The 20,165-nt window shown below is 37.7% G+C and overlaps 1 protein-coding gene across 1 annotated transcript in view; it reads left to right on the top strand.

Moving 5' to 3' along the window:
* Window positions 1–20,165, top strand: part of NUDT14 (nudix hydrolase 14) — a 60,004-nt gene that overhangs the window by 27,702 nt on the left and 12,137 nt on the right. The window contains 2 exon segments of the mRNA XM_066188969.1: window positions 1,243–1,286; window positions 15,363–15,427. Of these exon segments, the coding sequence (XP_066045066.1) occupies window positions 1,243–1,286; window positions 15,363–15,427 (109 nt within the window).

The raw sequence follows: 20,165 nt of genomic DNA, 5'->3' as shown, positions 1-20,165 counted from the left end.
CAGTGCTTGTTATCTAATCCCCACCAGCTGTTGTGTACTTGGTAGCCATGACATCTGTAATAGAGCTGAAGGGCCTGTCTATATTGGTTGGCACCTTTACCCACCAACTGAACTTGATTCTTCTCTCATTGCTCACATTTACCTGCTTTAAATCATTAACCAGTTGCTCAGGGTTTGATCATCCATTTAACCATACTTTATAATAGAAGTCAAGTGCTGCTTTTCACATTGAGCATATTTTAGATATGTAGGTCTTCAGCAGGTCTCGTTTTTGTGTTACTAATAAGAAAAAGGTATCAACCACAAGAATTTCCTCTGGTTTCATACTGGTTCCTAACGTAGATTTAAAACTGACCTGGGAGTGAAATCTCTTGAGTTGTATTTGAGCTGAAAAACACCATCACACTTCCAGTAAACAGAGTAAGGAATTATACGCCTCTCCATTAACTGACGTGTATGAATTGCTGTAGGTAACTATAATATAAATGTAAGCAAGGTGTATGAATTCATTATAACTGTGAAAGAACACTTGTTTTCAGAGATCGCTGTCAGCTGTGCTGTAGTGGATATTATTTTTTAAGCTGGCAGAGGACAGGAATGGGCCCATCTTGAGAAAATCAGCCATTTAATGTCTCCCAGTTCTTGAGTGAGTGCTGTGATTTCAAGCCTGCTGTGAGCCAGCGCTCTCAGCACCACCAGCAGTGCAGAGGAGCAGCTGCTGTGTAGAGTGGAGTGTGACCCCTTCATGTCAGGTGTGGATAAAACTCCTATTTTGGTCCTTGCAAGGGGTTAGAGGGAAGGTGTCTTGTTCCTGGATCCCACGTTGGTTTAGTTAGGAGGTAAGTGCTGAGCTGTTCTCAAGGTAAGAGCATTTCTGGATGTGGAAGAACATACCTGTGGGTTATTTTTCTGTTTAAAACAGCCGTTTATAGCTTCCTGGTACTATGAATGGTTAGACTGGGCAGCTGATGTTGATGCTGTGGCCAAAACTGGGCCTGAAGGCTGCAATAAACGGATGTTCGCTGTCATCATAATATTGTGGGTCTGAGATTTTGAACTGTGCTAAGACAGTTCTCAATGTCTGCAATACTAACTGTCAAAATCCAGAATACTGGCCTCATAAATAAAACCAAATATACTGAGTTTTCAAAGAAATGCCTCTTAAGTTTTGTTAAATTTCATTACAGTAATTTTTCATTTGGAGTTAATTTGACTGATTTTTAATTTTTTTTTTTCCCCCAGAATGGCACTAAGAAGTTCTGGGATTTTATGAGGACACATGACAGGTAACGATGGCATCACATTATTTCCCATTGTCTTCATGTAGTATTTCATACTATATTCTCTTTCATTGGTCAAGCGTTGTTGATGTTCTCTTGTCTCCAATTTCCTCTTCAGTTCTCATTTTTTGTGTAATGCTTGCAGGTGGTTCTCTACTGTTTAAGATAGAATTAGCAGAAATTTTGAAATCTCCCTGTGGTTTTTTATGTTTTCAGTAAGTTTTGTCTGTGCTTGACTATTCCAATATTAGAGTTTTAGGACACAATTTATTGTACATTTTAATGATTACACAGAAGATGGAACTGTAAATTTGGATTGTATGAAGTCCTCTTTTTTGAGTGGGAATTTATTACTTGAAGGAAGGAGTTTTTTCTGTCTTTCCAAATGTATTTCTCTGATCAGAGAAGAAAAGCAATTAATTCCTGATATCAAAGATCAGTTCATACAAGATTATAACAAATACCGTGTATATAAAACAGACCAAGTCTCAGTGTTATTAAAAACTAAAATATTTATATATCTTTCAAAAAGTATAAATATTTAATCTGTTTGCTGAAAATTCAGGTACTAGAAGACAAAATTAAAAAGCAAGGGTAACAACTTTTTCCAAGAAAAAGCTTTTTTAAATCTATTAAATGTCAAAAATGTAGCAAGACACTAAAATAAATTGTGATGTAACCAGAACCACATCAAGAGATGTGTTTTTCATGTGCATTAAATAACTAAAATCTGTTGCATTTTGGGAAATTCTTCTCTGTTGGAACCTTGTAAGTCCTTACATGAATCTTTTTATGACACAAGTCTTTACATGCATGTGGGTGCCTGGGAGGGATATAAAATTCTAGCAACATTTTTTATCTCTATAAAGATTATGAAGGTAAAATTTTCATGAAGACCAGGAAAGTATTAGCTAGATTAAAAATGCTTGTACTGCTTGAGAATGAGGACAAAAAAGGGAGTGATATTTCAATACTGAACTTCACACTTGCTTTTGGAATTTGCCTGGAAGACAGTTCTGTCTTTGCACTTTGTCTGTCCATATGGGCATGTGCCTGAATTTATGATGGCAGATACAAAGGCTGAAATGATAATTGATTGCTGGAAATTTAATATATGCCCATTCAAGCAAGTGAATCCAGCCTCAAGTCACAGTGCTGAGAACATGACTTCTAGATGAATTTGTATGACTATTTTGTTTAAACTTTAGTTTATCACTGTGTGATAATGTGTGAATATATGCAACTAACTGAGTGGGGTAAGTATTAAAGGATCAGTTTTCCATGAACTTCTTGGGAACAGTATTTCTGAAGGACTTTTGTGGACATTTTTAAAATAGTTGAGAACATAACTTTATAAAAAGGCTATGGCCACATGTCATGCCAGTCATCTCTGGTCACATAACATTTGTTAGCTTCAGATGTACAACAGCTGCCACCCGAACTTATTAGTGACTACTGTTGAGCTGCAGAATGTCTAACACTCTTTCACAAGGAAATTCATTGCAGCTTCTGACACCAAAGGCAGTAATGTGAACTTTCTGCATAGGAAATTCATGGGTTTACTTTTTTTTTTTCTTTGTGAATAGGAAGGCAGTTATTATCCAATACATCAGTCAGATTCAAGATCCCTTATAATGCATTAAAACCTTACATTTTGCTGTATTTTAATACCTGTGATGCTTGTTATATGGAAAAGTCATGTTAACCAGTTCCTGAAGATTATAGAGAACTTCATACTGAGAGAGCTCTTACAGGTTCATTACTGTTAATGAAGGATGAATATTGAAGAAGAGAGGTTTCTGAGACACATGTTCTGTTGGTCAGGATTTCTTGTGTCTATGTCTTCTATACAAGATTGTAGATGTTTTCCAGAATTAAGATCCCTTTTCCATAATACACTTTTCCATAAGTATTTATAGCTTACTACTTAGGGAAGTGCTGCAAGACTTAAATGCTCCAGTGTCTGTAATAGGGCTGTTTACCTGAACTGAGCATGTTGGAATGCCAGATCTGTAAAGAACACGTGTATATATTATGTATTTACATAGAATTGATACGTATTATGAATTCAGTGATGATGAATTTAAAAAACAACTGTGTAATCATATAAAACCAGCCATTGTGCCTAACCCATGTCTTTGTTTGTCATCCTCTTTCAGCAGCACAAGTAAACATGCTTAAGGCTGACTTCCTTGCTGTATGGCAGTGAACTGAGAGCTTGTCTGCTGGGTTCCTTTGGGACCCCAGTGTTCTGTCTCGTTTCAAATTAGGTCAATATAAGCCAATATTTAATATATTTGTATCAGAAGATACAGGAAAATATTTACCAAGAGAGAGGAAGTTATTGTTGTATAAGTGTATCCTTTCCAACTGTTCAGATGAACAGCTGATTAAATTATACAAAGACTAAAACACAAGGACTGCAGTAGTCACTTCATTTGCCTTAGATGTGAGTCATCTTTTAAAATCTCACTATATGTTGCAGTAGGGCAAGATCATTTAACCATGTGCAGTCTGGTGGTCTAACTCTACCACAAGGTAAAATAGCAGAAGTTGTATTACTTTATCTTTTTTCCCTTTTATTTCTTTTCTTTCCTTTAGTTATTGCAGATCTGGGCATGAGTCTACAGTATGTGGTGCATGAGCTTTCTTAAGATCAAGATCATTCAGAACTAGACATCAATCCTGAAGTCACTGCTGTACTTTATGTTGAACAAATAATTGCTTATTCCCAATCCCTCCCTGCCAGTTAAAGATAAAAATAGTTAGCAGTTTATTACTGGTCACACAACAAACTGTGTTAAGGCAAACCTTCAGAACCTCTGCTGTCAAGTCACCTGTGTGTCAGCATAGACAAAAGATGCAGCATTTCTTACCATATTTAGGTTTAAATTCTAAGAGAAGGAAGATCCATGACACAAGGACATAACCATGGACAATAGTTTGTTCCCATAATGTTTTGCTCAGAGAGACTGGGAAATCTCCATTCTTAGAGAAATCCAAACCTTGACTGGACAAGGTTCCGAGGAATCTAACTCAGAACTTAGCCTGACTTTTAACAGGAGATTGGCTCAGATGATTTCCAAAAGTCATTTACATCGTGAAGGTTTCTATGATTTTACAGGCATATTAAATGCCTAATGAGTGTTACAGTTCCCATCTGAAAACTGTCAAAAATTTGCAAACTTGTCAAGAAACCTTTCAATTTCTAAGCCGTTTTTCTATTGGAAAATAATGAGCTTACAATTGTTCTTGTCCTGTGGAGTTAGATTTAAGTTTATCTTTCTTTGAAACATGCAGATGAACATTATCAGAGCTCGCTGGAAGGTTTTATTATGTCATTAGAAATGACAGTGAACTTTAGTAAAAATGAATGAAGTGAAAATCCTTGATTACCTCTTCTCCACTGTAATTGTTGAGCTTGAAATTATTGAACAGGTTTATAGAGGTGTTGCTCCTAAGAGTTACATAATTTTGGCCTGTTGTGTTAGGCACACAGCAAAAGATGCTTGCTTGCAGTTATGCACTGCTTACTTTACTAATTAACTGTAATTTTCCCTTTAATACTCAAGATGATGTGTTTGGTCATTATTAAATATATCCTGATGAAAATCAAGCAGAGTGCAAGCAATGAAAATTTAGATGGAAGGTGTACTTCAAGATTCTTTTTAGACTTGGGTCTGTCAGAACTGGTTAGCAATTTGTGGGGGTGTGATTTGCGGGCTGAAGAGCTGTTAATTTTTTTTAAAGAGTCAGCTTTTAAAAATACAAGTCTTTATCAGGAGAACATTTTCCTTCTGCAAATTTGTGGTGATTTTCTGTTAGAAATAGAAACATACTAAATTTTACAGAGTAACCATCGATACCTGTAACAAAAAATTATTCTCTAAAGCCAGACTCAGGTTACAGTTATATTCTTCGTCATCCTAATTTTGCTATATTTAGTACAGTAAGAGCCTGAAATGTAATACTTAAGTTCTACATTTCTACTTTATAAAGCAATAGACCACGTTCGTTTCAGGTTTCAGCAGCTCCCCTTAAACAGATTCAAGGCTTTTAGAAGGCATAATTTGGGAACAGATGAAGGTCAGTGTACAGTCATGTGCTCCCTTCTGTGCTTTGAGTAATAACGCTTGAGAGCAGGGACACAACTGTACCTTTTCCTAGTTGACAAAACAAAATTATGTCTGCCTTTCTATTTGAAAGTATGAAAAATTCACTATAAAGCTCACTGCATTTAAAAGAGAACAAATTTGAGGAGACTGAATTGTGTGCAAGATAGTTATGTGAGTTCCTCTCAACTCAGAAAATATCATGTGATGAATAAAAAGCATTTGGACTAAAAAGCTTGCAACTCTGCATGTGCACTGTACCCCATTCATGCTGCATTTTTACCTTCAAAAACATGTCACAGTGACTCAGCAGTATTTCCTGACTTAAAAAATTCTTAATGAGAAAACGTGAAAGTTTATTCTTATATTCCTGCTTTATAAGATTTGCCTTTTTTTTTTTAATAAAGAGATTAATTTGAAACAAAATGATTCCTAATCTAATTTCCTTCCTTGGAAGAAATGACTTTACACTTTATCTGTTACAAAGACAACTGAAAAGTATAGTTTTCCATCAAGAGTGAGTTTACAGGGTGAAGGAGACCAAAGCAATCTGCACCTCGGCTTGCTCTCTCCTGCAGGCACCAGTCCTGGGGGCAAGCAGGAGGAGGTCCTCAGAAGGAGGAGATGGAGGTGTCCAGCCTCTGTGCTGTGCAGTTACCTGGCCCAGGGCAGAGATGAGGAGGTGACTGCCCAGGGGAGTGAGGAATGCAGCCCAGCAGCTGCCCCAGGAGGCGGCTGCATCCCACGGGATCCCACCGGGGATGGGTCACCAGGGCCGGGCCAGTGGCCTGCAGGAGCCACCGTTGCTATTCTGGCTCAGTGGCTGTAGCAGGCAGCTATGGAGACAGGGTGGAAGTCATGTGCCCTGACCACATTATAGGAGTGGATTAAATTCCTTCTCCTATTTCATATGCCAGATCATTTGGGCTTTATGGAAACTTAATCCTGTATGTATTTTTCTGGTTTGTGTCCTAGTGTATTATAAGACACCATGAAATTTAACTCAGATGCTTCCTTTGTGTAAGAATTATCACAGTAGCTTTAAAAAAACAGCTTTTTAACATCCTTACAGGTAAAAAAAAAAAAAAAAAAAAAAAAAAAAAGCTTTCCTTGGGTGGCATATGCCTTTTACTTTCAATGATGTGCTGTTGTTCTGTAAACTTTGTCTGTCTTTGTAATGTCTCCTCCAGGGTGTCAATGATGTGGAATTTTCTTGATTATCTTCAAAGATAGTGTTGAAGATAATGCACTGTTTAAAATCAACTGGAGGTAGTTCAACAAACAAAAATGATGAAAAGTTTAGGGAAATAATAGCTGAGAGAAGGTAATGAGGACTGGGCATGTTCATGCAAAGGATAGCACAACTGAGGTGAGAAATTACCACTTATCACAAAATGTAAAGGAACATTTCAGAGCAGGCCAGACTCAGTTAATTTCATCAGTAATCAATGACAGAAGGAGAAATTATGTGTGGTGGGGAAAGTATTTTTAAAATTAAACACTAAGAAACTGTTTTTACCAATAAGCAATAAGATAGTCCAGGAAGGCATGTTTTGTAATCACTGTCATTGAAAATGCTCAGGTCTAGGCTTGATATCTGTCTATCAAGGATGTTATCAGGATAATGATAATTTTCCTGGTATTAGAAGGAAAAAATGTAGTAGCCTATTAGTTTCCTTCAACTCAAGTAATTACATGATTTGTTTGCACACAATATTGCAAATAAAATGCACTTAAATCTGTGTTTTTTGTTGTTCATTTTTGGGGTTTTCTACAGTGGAGACTTGACAGATCCTCTGCTTTTGTGCCAGAAATTCTGCAGGCATATTTACTGTCTTTTAAAATGAGTTACAATGTTGTTACCTTAGCATCCAATCTAAATAAAAGCATAGGAATGAGAGAAACGTGAGATGAGATGCTGTAACGTTACCAGAGAGAAACATGAAATCATTAATTTTCAAATTCTCATTTCATCTTTTTAAGCATGTGATATGAAAGCATCCTATAGCATACAATCTTTCTGCAGTTCTATCACAGAAACAGAGTAAAAGGGCAATAAAATCTTTATTGAGGGCATTGCTTCCTTAGGAAGTTAAATGTTTGCCTAATTTTAAGAATAGAATCCATGAAAATTCTTATAACTTATAAGCAGGTACACAGACTTTTGGCTGGTTGGTCATAAAGTTCTGAATATAGGTTTCTGGTATCCAGATTAGAAGCATCTTGAGTTTTATAAGTTTTGGGATTTAATTTTCTAGTGCAAAATAAATGAATGTGTTTATTCTCTTACAATCACCAAAATGAGAAAGAGTCTTCCCTCTTTCAGGTGATTTTGAAATAAACCTGTTCTGTGTGAAGGGTGCCAAGAGTTTGTACATGGCCTAGAGACACTAGCATGATCATGGCCTGCATTTGGAATTGGTAAAAATAATCTTAGGAAAGCTTGGAAATGTTCTGTAATTGAAGTGCCTGTATTTTAGAATTTTAGCTGAAAATATCTCTTGGAAAAGAGGAAATTATTTAAACCTTAGTCTAGAAATGGGAAAATTGAGGAAAATGTGAACAACTACCAGTTTCTCATGGTACTGAGACTATGCAGTTATATCTGACAAAAGGCTGTGTTATGCACGTCATACTTGGATTTTGGTAGGTAATAAAGTTGCTGGTTTCCCTTAGTGCAGAACACTTGGACTTTTTTTTTTTTTTTTGTGAGCTGTCCTTGAAACCTGATGGTGTTTTAAATCTTTGACTTTTGCCATTTCAGAATGGAATAGAGCCATACTTACGCTTTTTAGGTGGATTATTGATTGGTCTTAATATGAGATAGCATTTATAAATGGCAGTTTCACAAATAATTAGGAATTGGAACAAAAGCCCATCAGGCTCTGACATCTGTTGCACATAATTCCTATAAAGCTGTATTTAATTAAATAAGTTAGCATAAAACCTGAATTTATTTATTAAAATATTTTGTTGAAAGAATCCCATTGAGATGCAATGTGTCATTTCTAAGGGTATCCTGGGATACTGGCCAAGATATGACACTTAAGGAATGTTATTGAGAGCAGTGTGCTTTGATGTCTCATTTATTTTGCAGTTGAATTTTCTTTTTATTTTTTTCTTTGTTGTATGAAAATAAGTTGCTGAGAGAATTGTTTATTCCAAAGAAGTTGTCCTGATCATATTCTCTGGTTGGCAATACAAATTGCTACTTCACAAGTAGATATAAATTGTGTTTTAAAAGTGCATGTATATGGGTTTGTTACCACTTCTTAGTTCATTTTTACACTGGTCTGATGATTAACCAAAGATATGCTTCCTGCTTTATGGTGTCATGAACAACTTCCTGCTGCAGTTCAGTTTACTGAAACCAATCTTCCTTTTGATTTTCTCAAAAGTAACGTTAATTTTCTTAGGCATACATGGCTCACCACTTTTTTTTCCGGGTTTACTTAGTATTAAATATTTATGTTGTGTTGGGGAAAGATTCAAATTTCCTCAGAATACAGAAGTCTTTTAGACGTCTCTAATTATCTATTGCCAAATCCACTTTATCTGTGATTAGTATGAAAGGGTGAATGTTTTTGTCAGGAGCTTATGGCTTTGCTTTTGTAATAGGCTGCATTTTAAGCAGCCAATTGGATTGGTCTTGGCCTTTGAAAGATGCAAAATGCTTTGAAGGAAGACTTAAATGAACCAGTAAAGATTGTGCAAGCACACACATTTAATCTCAGGACTATCTGCATTATAGTTAAAGCTCTGGGAAACTAAAGGAGTTGCACTGGAGAATAATCAAAGGGTACAGCTTTATTACATCTCTGTTCTGAAAACGAAGGGGCTGTTTTCTCTGGCTTAAGGTACTGGGTGCTGTGCTGATAAAAGGAAGAAGGCAGTGGTTTAGACATCACATTAGAAGTTTTCAGGACGTGTCCAGCTGTGAAATGGATGGTTAATTTGAATACAGAAGTATTCAAGGGCTACATACAATTTTTTCTTACGGACATCAAAAATAATTTTGAAATAAGATGAGTAGGCCCTCCTGAAGGTTGACTCCTCCCAAAGAATTGCTTATGAGTGCTGGCGCTCGAACAAGTATAGGTGGTTTTTAATTATCACTTTCAAATTAAAAGCACAATCATTTTGGATTCGAACAAGGAGAGGACATGTTCACAAACATGAATGTGGCTCTGTGGAGACCTCACAGCACCTGGCAGGATCTGAAGGGGGCCCACAGAAAAGCCAGAGAGAGACTATCCATCAGGAACTGTAGTGACAGGTCAAGGATTTATAGGTGCAGATTCAAAGAGGAAAATTTTAGGTTTGACACTAGGACCAAATTTTTTACTGTGAGGATGGTGAGGCACTGGAGCAGGGTACCCAGGGAGGTTGTCCCAACCCTGGAAGTGTTTAAAGCCAGGTTGGACACAACATGGCTTTTTTTGGTTTAAAGCCTTGAACAACCTGGTCTGGTGGGAGCTGTCCTTGCCTGTGGCAGAGGGGGTTGGGAATAAAGGATCTTCAAGGTCCATCCCAACCCCTTAGCATTTTATGAACATACTTTGTTTGTCATCTCGGGTGTTTCCCAACCACAATATTTTAAAAAGACTAGATGGAATTATAGACTTAATATCCAAAACTATGAATAATCAATTTGTCATCCCTCTATGAACAAAGAAAGCCAAATTCATATCAGTTCAAGAAGAAAAACGAATATTATACTTTAAAGCTAAAACAATTATGGGACTTCTAAATTATTTATTTCTTTCTTACTAACTTTTCATCTAGTATGATTTGTAAATCTTGACAGTTTCTCCTTTATGAGTTATGTGGGCAAAAATATGAAATGTATGTTTTATATTCACATGCTCTCCAGCAGAGATGAATGCATCTCTAAATACTTCTGTGGTTGCACACTACATTTGATTATTTTCTTCTGATTATATCAAAGGGATTTTTAAAACCAAGTATCTGTTGAGAGTCAAGAGAGCTGATTAAATCGCTTACTTGCCTTTATTCCTGCATGCCGTTTTTGTGTCTCCTTTTGGAATCTGCAATTCCTTTTTCTTTGTCTTCTTTGAGAATGGTAACTGAAATACTGCAGGCGGTATTAGTAGTATTGGAGGGATTTTGGTAGTTTGGTTTGGTTGGTTTATTGTGGTTTTTTAGGAATCATACATCATTAGTTTCTAAAGTCTCCCCCATGGAGCTGAGATTATTCTTTGTAGGCAGCACTTACCAGTATTATAGGCTTTAAACTAATTTTGAGATACTTTTTAGCCTTTTAAAGTAGGTGAAAGTGTCTGAGGTTAATAGCTGAGGTGTCCTGGTTTTCAGTGTTAATGTCAGGTTTTTTTAGGTGCTTTATCTTCCACTATTCATTCCTCATCACAATTTGTGTGTGTCACACATATACCCATGCTTGACACAAGCAGCTCCTGAGTTGCTCTTACAAGGATATAAGAAAGGCCAATTTCTTTGCCTGTGTTACCTCATCGTTTACCTGGTGTATTAGTATTTTAGTTACTAGTACAAGATTGCCTTCGAAAGTCCTCATGTCCAGCCTTCAGAGTCCCAGCTCACTGACAGAAGTACAGGAGTCTTGTCCTTGTCTTTGCTATTGCTATACTATGGAGATTTTCTGAAATTCTTTTTTAGTTTACAAATTCACATTTATAAAGTCAGCATTAAGGCCACATCAAAGAATAAAGACAGACTGAATCAATCCATATTTATTAAAGGATTTTGAAAGTTTGTCTCGTGAAAAGCAATTAGTAAGTGTCGGCAGTTGCATGTGGGTTAACTATAGCCCTAGAAGTACATGTTTAAGAAGCTGTGGTAAAGTTCATTTGCTGATCTTGGTTACTGGGATGTGTTTCAAAAAAATTAACTTTGCATGGTCCATATGTGTGTGTGCACATTTTAACAGGATGTCAGTTTTCATCTGTCCCCTGCCTCGGAGCTGCTGTGGTCAAATGCTGCATGTCTTGTGTTGCTCCATGAAACAGCACCTTCCTTTCTCAGGTTTGAGAGTGTGAAGCTGTAGTATTTCTAGCTAAATGTCTGCTGAGCTGGAATATCGCAAAGCATCAGGCACTGAAATTTCAATAAATACAGAGCTGGACTATGTTGGGGGAAGGAAAAATGTGGAAGTAGTTTTCTATGGCACACAATGGAGTAATTTTCTAAACTATTCTCAGAGATGTTTTCAGCTGTAAAGGTTCTCTCATAGACATTTTCAGCTGTATTCAGGTGGGTATCTTGTCTTTTCATAAGAGTCTTAAAGGTGAAGGAGGAGTTAAGGTTCTGCACTCTTGTGTTGCAATGTCCTTGGGTCATGTGTCTGATTTCTGCACATTGACTTAGTTTAGGGAAGTCAAATATCCATCAGAGAATCCTAATACGTATTTCGCTCAGGGCTTTTTTGAAGTTTAGATGGTTAAATGCTACATGAGAGCCTTGGCTGAATAGTTGGAATCTCTTTCAGAAAACATTGTGTTAGATGCCAAGACCAGACACACTTCAACTGCAAACTTGAGTAGAGTAACAGCTCAAGTACAGGTTAAATCCTCTTTGTATGTGACATTTTAGGTACATCTCTTTCTTAAAATGTTTTAAAGTGACTCTATTCCTTTATTTTATAGAAAGAACAATATTCTACATCATTTCACAGTGAGCTGTTTACATGCATACTTTCTTTGGGGAGCACTACTGTAGTTAGTGTAGTGATTTATTTTAAAGTATAAAGTGAGTGGGAACTACTGCAGTGGAAAGCTGAGGACGAGGTTGGGCTGGGACCTCAGTAGGTCTGTGGTCTTCACCAGCTCTGGAAGACACTGTACACACCCTGTGATCTCTTAATAAGTTCTTTTTCTGTTTGTTTGTAGTCCCTAATGCAGCCACTGACAGATGAGGTGTGGAGGAGCTGAGTCTCCATCACTGGTCAGTGGTATTTGCATTCCTGACCTCTCCTTTTACACCTCTGATTTCCCTGAGAGTCAGCTGCTGGAGGAATAGCCAGCAAAGATCCACACCCTTGGAATATGGTAAAAGTAATCTGCCACACAAAGTGTAAAGATTAGCAAGTCTGAGACAGTGTTTCCTTAGTGCAGAGGTGTTACAGCTTGTTTTAAGGCATGGATGGAAGCTTGGGATTTATTATGACCCTTTCATATCAGGGTATTGTTTTCCTTTGTAAAATATGATCAAGAAGTGGTCTTGTGCTCCTGGTTTGAGACATGAAGCCTGTTGCTACATTAGGACCCTTGATATTCGTTTTAGATTCAATTCTTGTATAATATTTCTTTTAGGAAATGTGGCTGAGCTTTTTTGTTGTTGTTGTTGTTTTGTTGGTTTTTTTTTTTTTTTCTAGTGCTTCTGTGTGTTTTTCCCAAATGTATAACTTTGGCTTCCTTTCTTTTCTGTATATTTTAGTTATGGAGATGCTCACAGAAGTCCTTGTGGATGTTTTAATTTTTTATATGTTTACTCCTTACTTAAAAACCATATATATAATACCCTAAAATATGTCTGGTTGTAATATTTTGAAGGGAATTGTCTTGAAACATCAAATACCTCTGTAATACCCCATGGCATGGTACCACTGAAAGATGCATATGGACCTACCAATGGATTTGTAGTAGTTCTTTTTGGTAGCCTGTATCATCTGTAAAAATAGCAATCTCAAACTAATCATGTAGTGAGTTCTTTGTGTGATGGCTTAAAACTCCAGAAGATATATATATTCCTTACAGGCCAGACCAATCATCTGAACCCACATTTTGGGTTGTTATAAAGAAACCCACTGAAAATGGGAGTGAGGCTCCTCCACTTAGCTCAGCTGAACTTTGTGTAATATTCAAATACCTGTCCTGAATGCAGCCTTCAGTGGGTTTTCAGAAGTTACAGACCTGGTGACCCGTGGAAATATTTCATGTTATGTTGTTTCTTGTGAACAAAGAAAGAGCAAATGGCATTCCCAGTGTTACCCCCCTCCTAAGAGGGTATAATTCTGAGCTTTCTCTTCCATGACTCTCCAACTCTGATGGGAAACATTTAAACTTGTGTGTTGTGGTTTGTTAAAAAATGTAAATTTCTGTTCAAAATTGTTTGTCAGTCTCTCAGAAAATTAGAAGTAATTAAATAGAAAGTTCTACAGATTTGTGCCATTTCTGTACCCTCTCATCTCAAGATGGTGTGAGAAGCAGACAATTGTAATAACTTGCTGCTACTCCTTTCCAGCTAATTTGATCCTGTTCCTTAATTCTGACAGATTGTTTTTAATTTTCCCATCTGTTCCATAAAAATCTCAAGTGATTGACTCCTAGGAAAAAATAATGTCTAATAGCTGAGCCATTTTTAATGAGTTGGTATGAGTTATTTAATGAGACGTGCTGAAGAAGGCAAGCCAAAGGAAAGATTGGGCCTGGAGTGGTGAATGTAAAGAAAGGTAAAGGGCAACCATCTGCTTCAGGAGGCTTCCACTCTTCTTCAGCAGCTTTAGGCTGCTGCTCTCTCCAGTTTTAGGCAGTGCCCATGGACAAAACAAAGGTTCAGTAGCAGTAATTCCTCTTCCCCTTTTATTTAGAGCAGTGTCTGCCCTCAGAAGAGAGGAACAGTCATAAAAAGGAAAAAAAAAAAAGAATCAAAGAATAAAAGAATAATATTTAAGTAACCTTAAAAATGTTATGGTCTGTGGTTTAACTTCATTTCTTCCAGCAACCTACACAACCTCCCAGATATTCCAGGAAGAACCCCAGTGCCAGTAAACAGAGTGAATGTTTTCCTCCAGCCTCTCTGAAGGCTAAAACTGTTGCTTTAAAATTGCCTGCAAATGGCATCTCCCAGGGCAGGAAGCCATCAATATGCAGTGCCGGTCTTTGAGAATAGCAAGCATGAATATAAATACTAACATCTGGACTTCTCCCTTCTGTTTTGGTTTTTATATATTATTATAATAAACATTAACATTATTTTTAATAATCATCAGATAGCATTTTCTTTGGCAGCTTGAGACTTCATTATTGAATCAAATAGTGAAAATAAATATACAGTTCTTTTACAAGGGAGGTTGAAAATTTGACTCAACCCTGCAAATATGCCATTGTTGAGTCTAATCTATTGCAGAGTTCATAGAATAATGAATTAATGTCTCGATTGCATACAGTGAGGCAGAACAAATGAGAGAATGCTGCCATGGTAATGAGCAAAATATACACTTGTTTTTTCAGGTGGCAGTGGTATACCAGCTCAGGAGAAAAACTTTTGTCCGCATTTTCTTAAACTAGTAAAAGGGAGTGTGTTAGGCAAGCAGAGAACATCAGACACATCCAGAGCATGTCCAAATAATCAGCCTGCCAGGTGTCTCCATGACACGTATTGCAAGCAACTGAAGAACAACTGAATGGGGCAGTTGAAGCTACTGGTTTAAATTTGTACAAAATTGGACTTGGATGGTGTCTGTTCTGAAACCTGAGCTCAGCAAGTAGCTACAGATAGGAGATGCTCTGTGCTTATACAGAAGTCACTGCCTCTGAATAAGACTAGACTGTGCCTGAGGTTTGGACTATCCTAATTTGAGACTGATATAAGGGGAAAAATGTTTTTATTTGTAAGGATTTTTTGCAATCTAGTACCAGTGTTCCTAGACTGGAAGAGAGGGGTGGTGGTGATGGTGTTCCTGTTGGGAAGAAGGAATTGATTGGTGCTTATTTTGCATGCCAGGAGGCAAAAGGGACTTAATTTTGAGCAAAATTGTCATGGGCTTTGGGAACATGACCCATTATCTATCCCTCTAGATGGATTTTGGACAAGGACCTGGTGTTTTGGCTTCAGTAATAAATCTTGTATTTATTTATGGAGTTGAAATTAAATTCACAAGATATAAGTTTAATAGTTCTGCATTAATTCTTCATAAAGCATTGATCTTTTGTTGTTTTGTTTTGTTTTGTTTTGTTTTTGTCTTCCTCCTCAGTGTGTCAATCCTGATCTTTAATTCTTCTCGGCAGTGCTTTGTTGTGGTGAAGCAGTTCCGCCCAGGTAATCCTCTTTTTTAGATTTATTTTGCTCTCTAGTGAAGCAAGCTTTTAAGGGTTTAGCAGTTAAAAGTTGGTGCATCTGTGGTGATAAAATCTTTGTTCTATATTCTGTTTCTTTGTATGATAGCCCATCCTTTTCAGTCAGTCAGAATTTCTAACCAGGGAAATTTCCATTACAGATGAAACGAATGATCAGGGTAGTCTTCCATTCTGCTTTTGGGCTGGTTGTTGTCCTCTTTTGGATGAAATTACAAGCAGCTCTACAATGATCGTGCAAGAAATTGCTTTAATTTGGAGTTCCTTCTTGACCTACTTATACAGAAGCACAGTATTTTTCTTTTTGTTTTGTTTTCTCTTAAATATTATTTTTATTTGTACTATCTTATTGTCCATTTTATAGTTGGGAATTTAAAATGAGGGAGATTCAGGACTGCATGCTTTTTCATCAGCATGTGGACAGCTTCATTTTACCAGTTATTATGAATTTAGGTTAATATCTATTTTTTTTCTGAGTTTTTGTATCAATTACTTTAACTCAAAGCAGTGTTTACTTTCTGGAAGTTAAAAATGAAATGTGTATTCGCTGCATGTTAACTAAAAGAAATGACAAGGTATTTCACTGACTGTTGCTAAGAGACCATTTCAAGACTGCTCATGGTAGACTTCATAGAAAACTTTCTAGGGTAGTGTCACACTGCCCTTTCTTCCTGACAGTGATTACAGCCTCTCCAGTACTGTGCATCAGTGTTACACTGACAGTGCGTCCTTCTCATCAAGTGCTAATTGACTTGTATAAAGTGTTTGGTGTTTTGTTCATCACTAACCCACTGTCTTTTATTTGCCAGCGAATAAATGCCTCCCATAGCTCTTGCTCTCTTTGAGGCAATCTTGAGGAGAAGCCTTCATATATGTGCAGGCATATATATGTATATATATATATATATATATATATATATACACACATATATAAATATATGTACTGAGCAGCAACACATTCATTGCATTATCTCTATGGAAGTGTCAAATCAGCCTCAAAAGACTGGAGTTAAACCATTCCAGAGGCTGGAGCTGCTCAGATGCTGGGCTTAGGCACAGTGGTCAGTCAGACACCCCACAGCAGTTCCGTGATCACAACCATGCTCTGCCATTACTCACATCCCTATATTTATAATTATATCTCCATTCCAGGGTTATTGTCTGCCCTGGTGCCTGTTCCACAAAGCAAAGACAAAGGCTGAGGCTTTTCTCATTGCCAGATCCTACCAGGGTCCCACCAGGAAGGTGATCACTCATGAGTGAACAGCTGCTGCTCACTCTCCAGGCTCATCCCCTGCACGTGTGCTGGTGCCATGTCTGTCACCTTTCCCTATGCTGTGCTGGCAGGAGCAGCTTTCCCCACTGATATTTGTGCTGCTTGTAAAGGCACTCATCCCTCCCTGCCCATACCTTCCCACCCCATTCTGTTTTGGCAGCAGGAGCCCTTCTGCAGCCACAGCAGAATGGCTGCAGACAGGTTTTGAGGATCAGGGAGCTGAAGGAGCTCATGCTGACTTGAGGGTGGCAGAAGCACACAGCCAGTGAGGCAAACAGTGTGCTCTGGGCTTAGATCATCTTGAGTGATCCTGACATAACACATTTGGGAGGAGCAGAGAGAAGAAAGATAAACATGTATCTCTGCATACTTTCCTCACCCATTACTAATTTGCAAAGGTATTGGTCAATGCTTGTTTTGGTAGGCAATTAACCACAATTTTTCAAATACAATAAAATGATACGTTGCTAGGGTTGGGACCTATGAACATGGTTTATTCACTGTAAGTATAATGACCTTTCAATGGCTTGTGATTTTTTTTTTTTCCACTGACTTAAAATAAACAGTATCAAAGATTTGAATCATAAGCTGTGTTCCGTTTCAGGAGAAATGAAACACCAGCACAGTCAGAAGTTTAGAGAGGAGCCAGCACCTTCCCAGACAGCAAAACCCCACTGGATCCTTAGTCCCTACTGTTGTTTTCTTCCGTTTAGGGATACAAACAGGTCTCTGTATGTGTCACCTGCAAGGGCTGCTTTTAATAACAACAGTGATCTTATTTGCTCCATTTGGTTCAACCATTTATCCTTTGTCCCACATTACAGAAAGGCAAGTGAGAACATCAATTCTGCTGCAGTTTCCACTCTGAGTGGAAACTTTCTTACACCTGAGTGGCTCCACAGTAATTAGTCCAGATGTGGATTCCATCACTTCCTTGGGAAGCCTTTTCCAAAACTTGACAACCCTTCCTGTTTTCATTCTTCTTGATCTGCCACCAGAAGCTCCCTGGCACAGGTTGATTCCTCACTGTGCTGCTGCTCATGGCCGTGTCCATCTGGAGGTGGAGGAGACTGCCCAGCAATGATGCCGTGGCCGTTCCTGGCCAAGGAAGCATCTGAAGACTAGGGAACAATGGACATGGGACAAGTGGGGGAGGAGGGTGACTGTGCTGGGGCTTCTGGATTCTGTTTTCCAAACTGTGGATTTGCAGTAAGATGACTGCCTGTGGTGAGGAAGAGGAGGGTCACAGGTTTCCCTCTGAAGAGTGTGCCTTAGCCAGTAGGTCACACACTGCTTTTCTATCCAATTCTTTATCACCCAGTGCATCACTTGTGCAGTCAGTTTTGCACCTTCAAGGGGGTTTTGGGAGATTCTCTGTTCCCTGATATTAGCAGACAGCTTGGCTTTCTAGGCTTTGCTTATCTGTGAGAGATAAATTCAGTTTGGACCTTTGCAAGCCAGGTGACATTAAATTCATAATAAGACTCCTTGGTGAATGCTCTAATGTTTGGACTCTCATAGAAGTGGCTGGTACTGCTTCTTTTCTTCCTTATCTACAGAGAAAAACTGTCCGTGGGCTTGAAGTATGGGCATATCACAGGACTTTGCTCTGAAGAGGACTGATGGATTAGGTCCTTCTGGGAATGTAGGTTTTGATCTATGTGGAGCCCAGTTGTGCTGAGGGAGAAGGAGAATGGCAGGTGCCTGATGGAATGACAGGAAGGGTTTCAGGGATACAGAATACTTTTAACACTCTTAAGTCACAGTTTCACATTTCTGTACCCCACACTCTTACCTGCATCCTGTTTTACTGCCCAAAGCCTTTAATGGGATGCATGTGTTGTTCCTTTTTTAATTATCTGATATGGGTATGTCAGTACTAAAAATGAAATAAAACTTTCAGAGGATTTGGCTTGTCTCACAGAAATCTTAGATGTGGTTGTCATTTATGATAATTTTCCTAGCTTTTTGAAGTTTTTGGAATAATGACAATAGACACCCTTCAAGGAGCTGTCCCTTAGAGCTGGCAGGGAATTTTTTTTTTTTTTGGCTTCCTGCTGCACTTTAAAAAGAAAACTGAGTTCTAAGTCACGTCTCTCAAATAAGAAATGGCAACTCCTATCCATACCTGTTTGCATCTCAAAGAACTGGATATACCTAAGACTAGGAGCTTTGAAAGTCTTAACTTCTGGAGCAAGATTAGATTTTGGATATTGGACTGATCCAGACATCTCCCTTTGAAGTGCAGATCTTGCTATTCCACACTTCTGAAGTGTAAAAACGAGCATTGCAGAAAGAGCCCAGGCACAAATTTCTGGGGTGTAGACTCTGCCTCAGAGACCAAGTGCTTAAGAAGTCACTGTGGTACTTCACTGTTATGCAATAACATTTCTCTAGAGACTTTTTTTTTTTTAAAGAAATACCAAGCTACAATACCTGGAAGGACAAAAACCTGCTTATTAAACCTCAGTTCTTATATATCAATTCTGCAAGATTTAGAATGGGAAGTAAAAGAGACACCGATTTGAAAACCATGTTATGTGCATGTGAAATATGAATATAAAATATTTTAATGGAATAAAAATAGGTTCAAAGTTTAAAATAGTTTTATTCAAAGTGGTTTACTCTCTTGGAAACCTTTCATGAAAAGGAAGGGGATAGACATAAGGACATTTCAAGGAATTAACAAGTGGAATTATACCTGTATATTAAAGTTGCAATGATCTGGAGTTGTCTGTCAGCAGGGATTCTTTGTGTGTTGACATCCAGTCCTGCAGTTCTCACTCAGGCAAATTTTCTGTTGACATCAGTGAGAGGTTTTGCTTAAATAAGGACTAAAATCTGACATTTGCACTTTCTTTAGGAGTGCATTACAGTGGCAGCTGTTTGTAGATTAGTTCAAGAAGTCTTTTTCAGACTGCACACAGGAATCTGTGCAAGGAACTGTATGTTCAAAAGAGGATTTTTTTTTCAAACAAACATACATGCTTTTCATACCCTTTCTAAATAACAGCTGAGTTGACAGGCTGAAAGACTTGTCATTGTGCACATGGTGCTTTATGTGCAACCCAACTTTCCTGCAAGATAACTGCATAGTTTAAATTAAATCCCAATATCCGCATTGCCCAACAAATGGAAGCTGTATGGTGCTTCTGGCGCTTAGATTTCTTGGATGAACTAGCCTCATTTTTCAATTTTTATTTATTTTAAGGTGTGCATGAATTCATTTCAGATGATATAAGTTCAAATAACAATTTAAGGAATAATTTTATGGACATGGTAAGAGAACCTTTATTTTTTAAAATTCCACTTTTGTGTCTCATTACTTTAACAGATAACACAGCTGAACTCCTTGTTACTCTCAAGTACTCTCATGGTTGTTAATTTCCAGTCAAAAAAATTGTCTGCCACCCTTTTTTTTATATTT

Source organism: Chamaea fasciata, unplaced genomic scaffold (assembly GCF_029207755.1).
Source record: "Chamaea fasciata isolate MVZ Bird 193981 ecotype frontalis unplaced genomic scaffold, bChaFas1.0.hap1 SCAF_7, whole genome shotgun sequence".
In the NCBI taxonomy this organism is placed as follows: Eukaryota; Metazoa; Chordata; class Aves; order Passeriformes; family Sylviidae; genus Chamaea; species Chamaea fasciata.
This window is presented reverse-complemented; position numbering and strand designations above follow the sequence as displayed.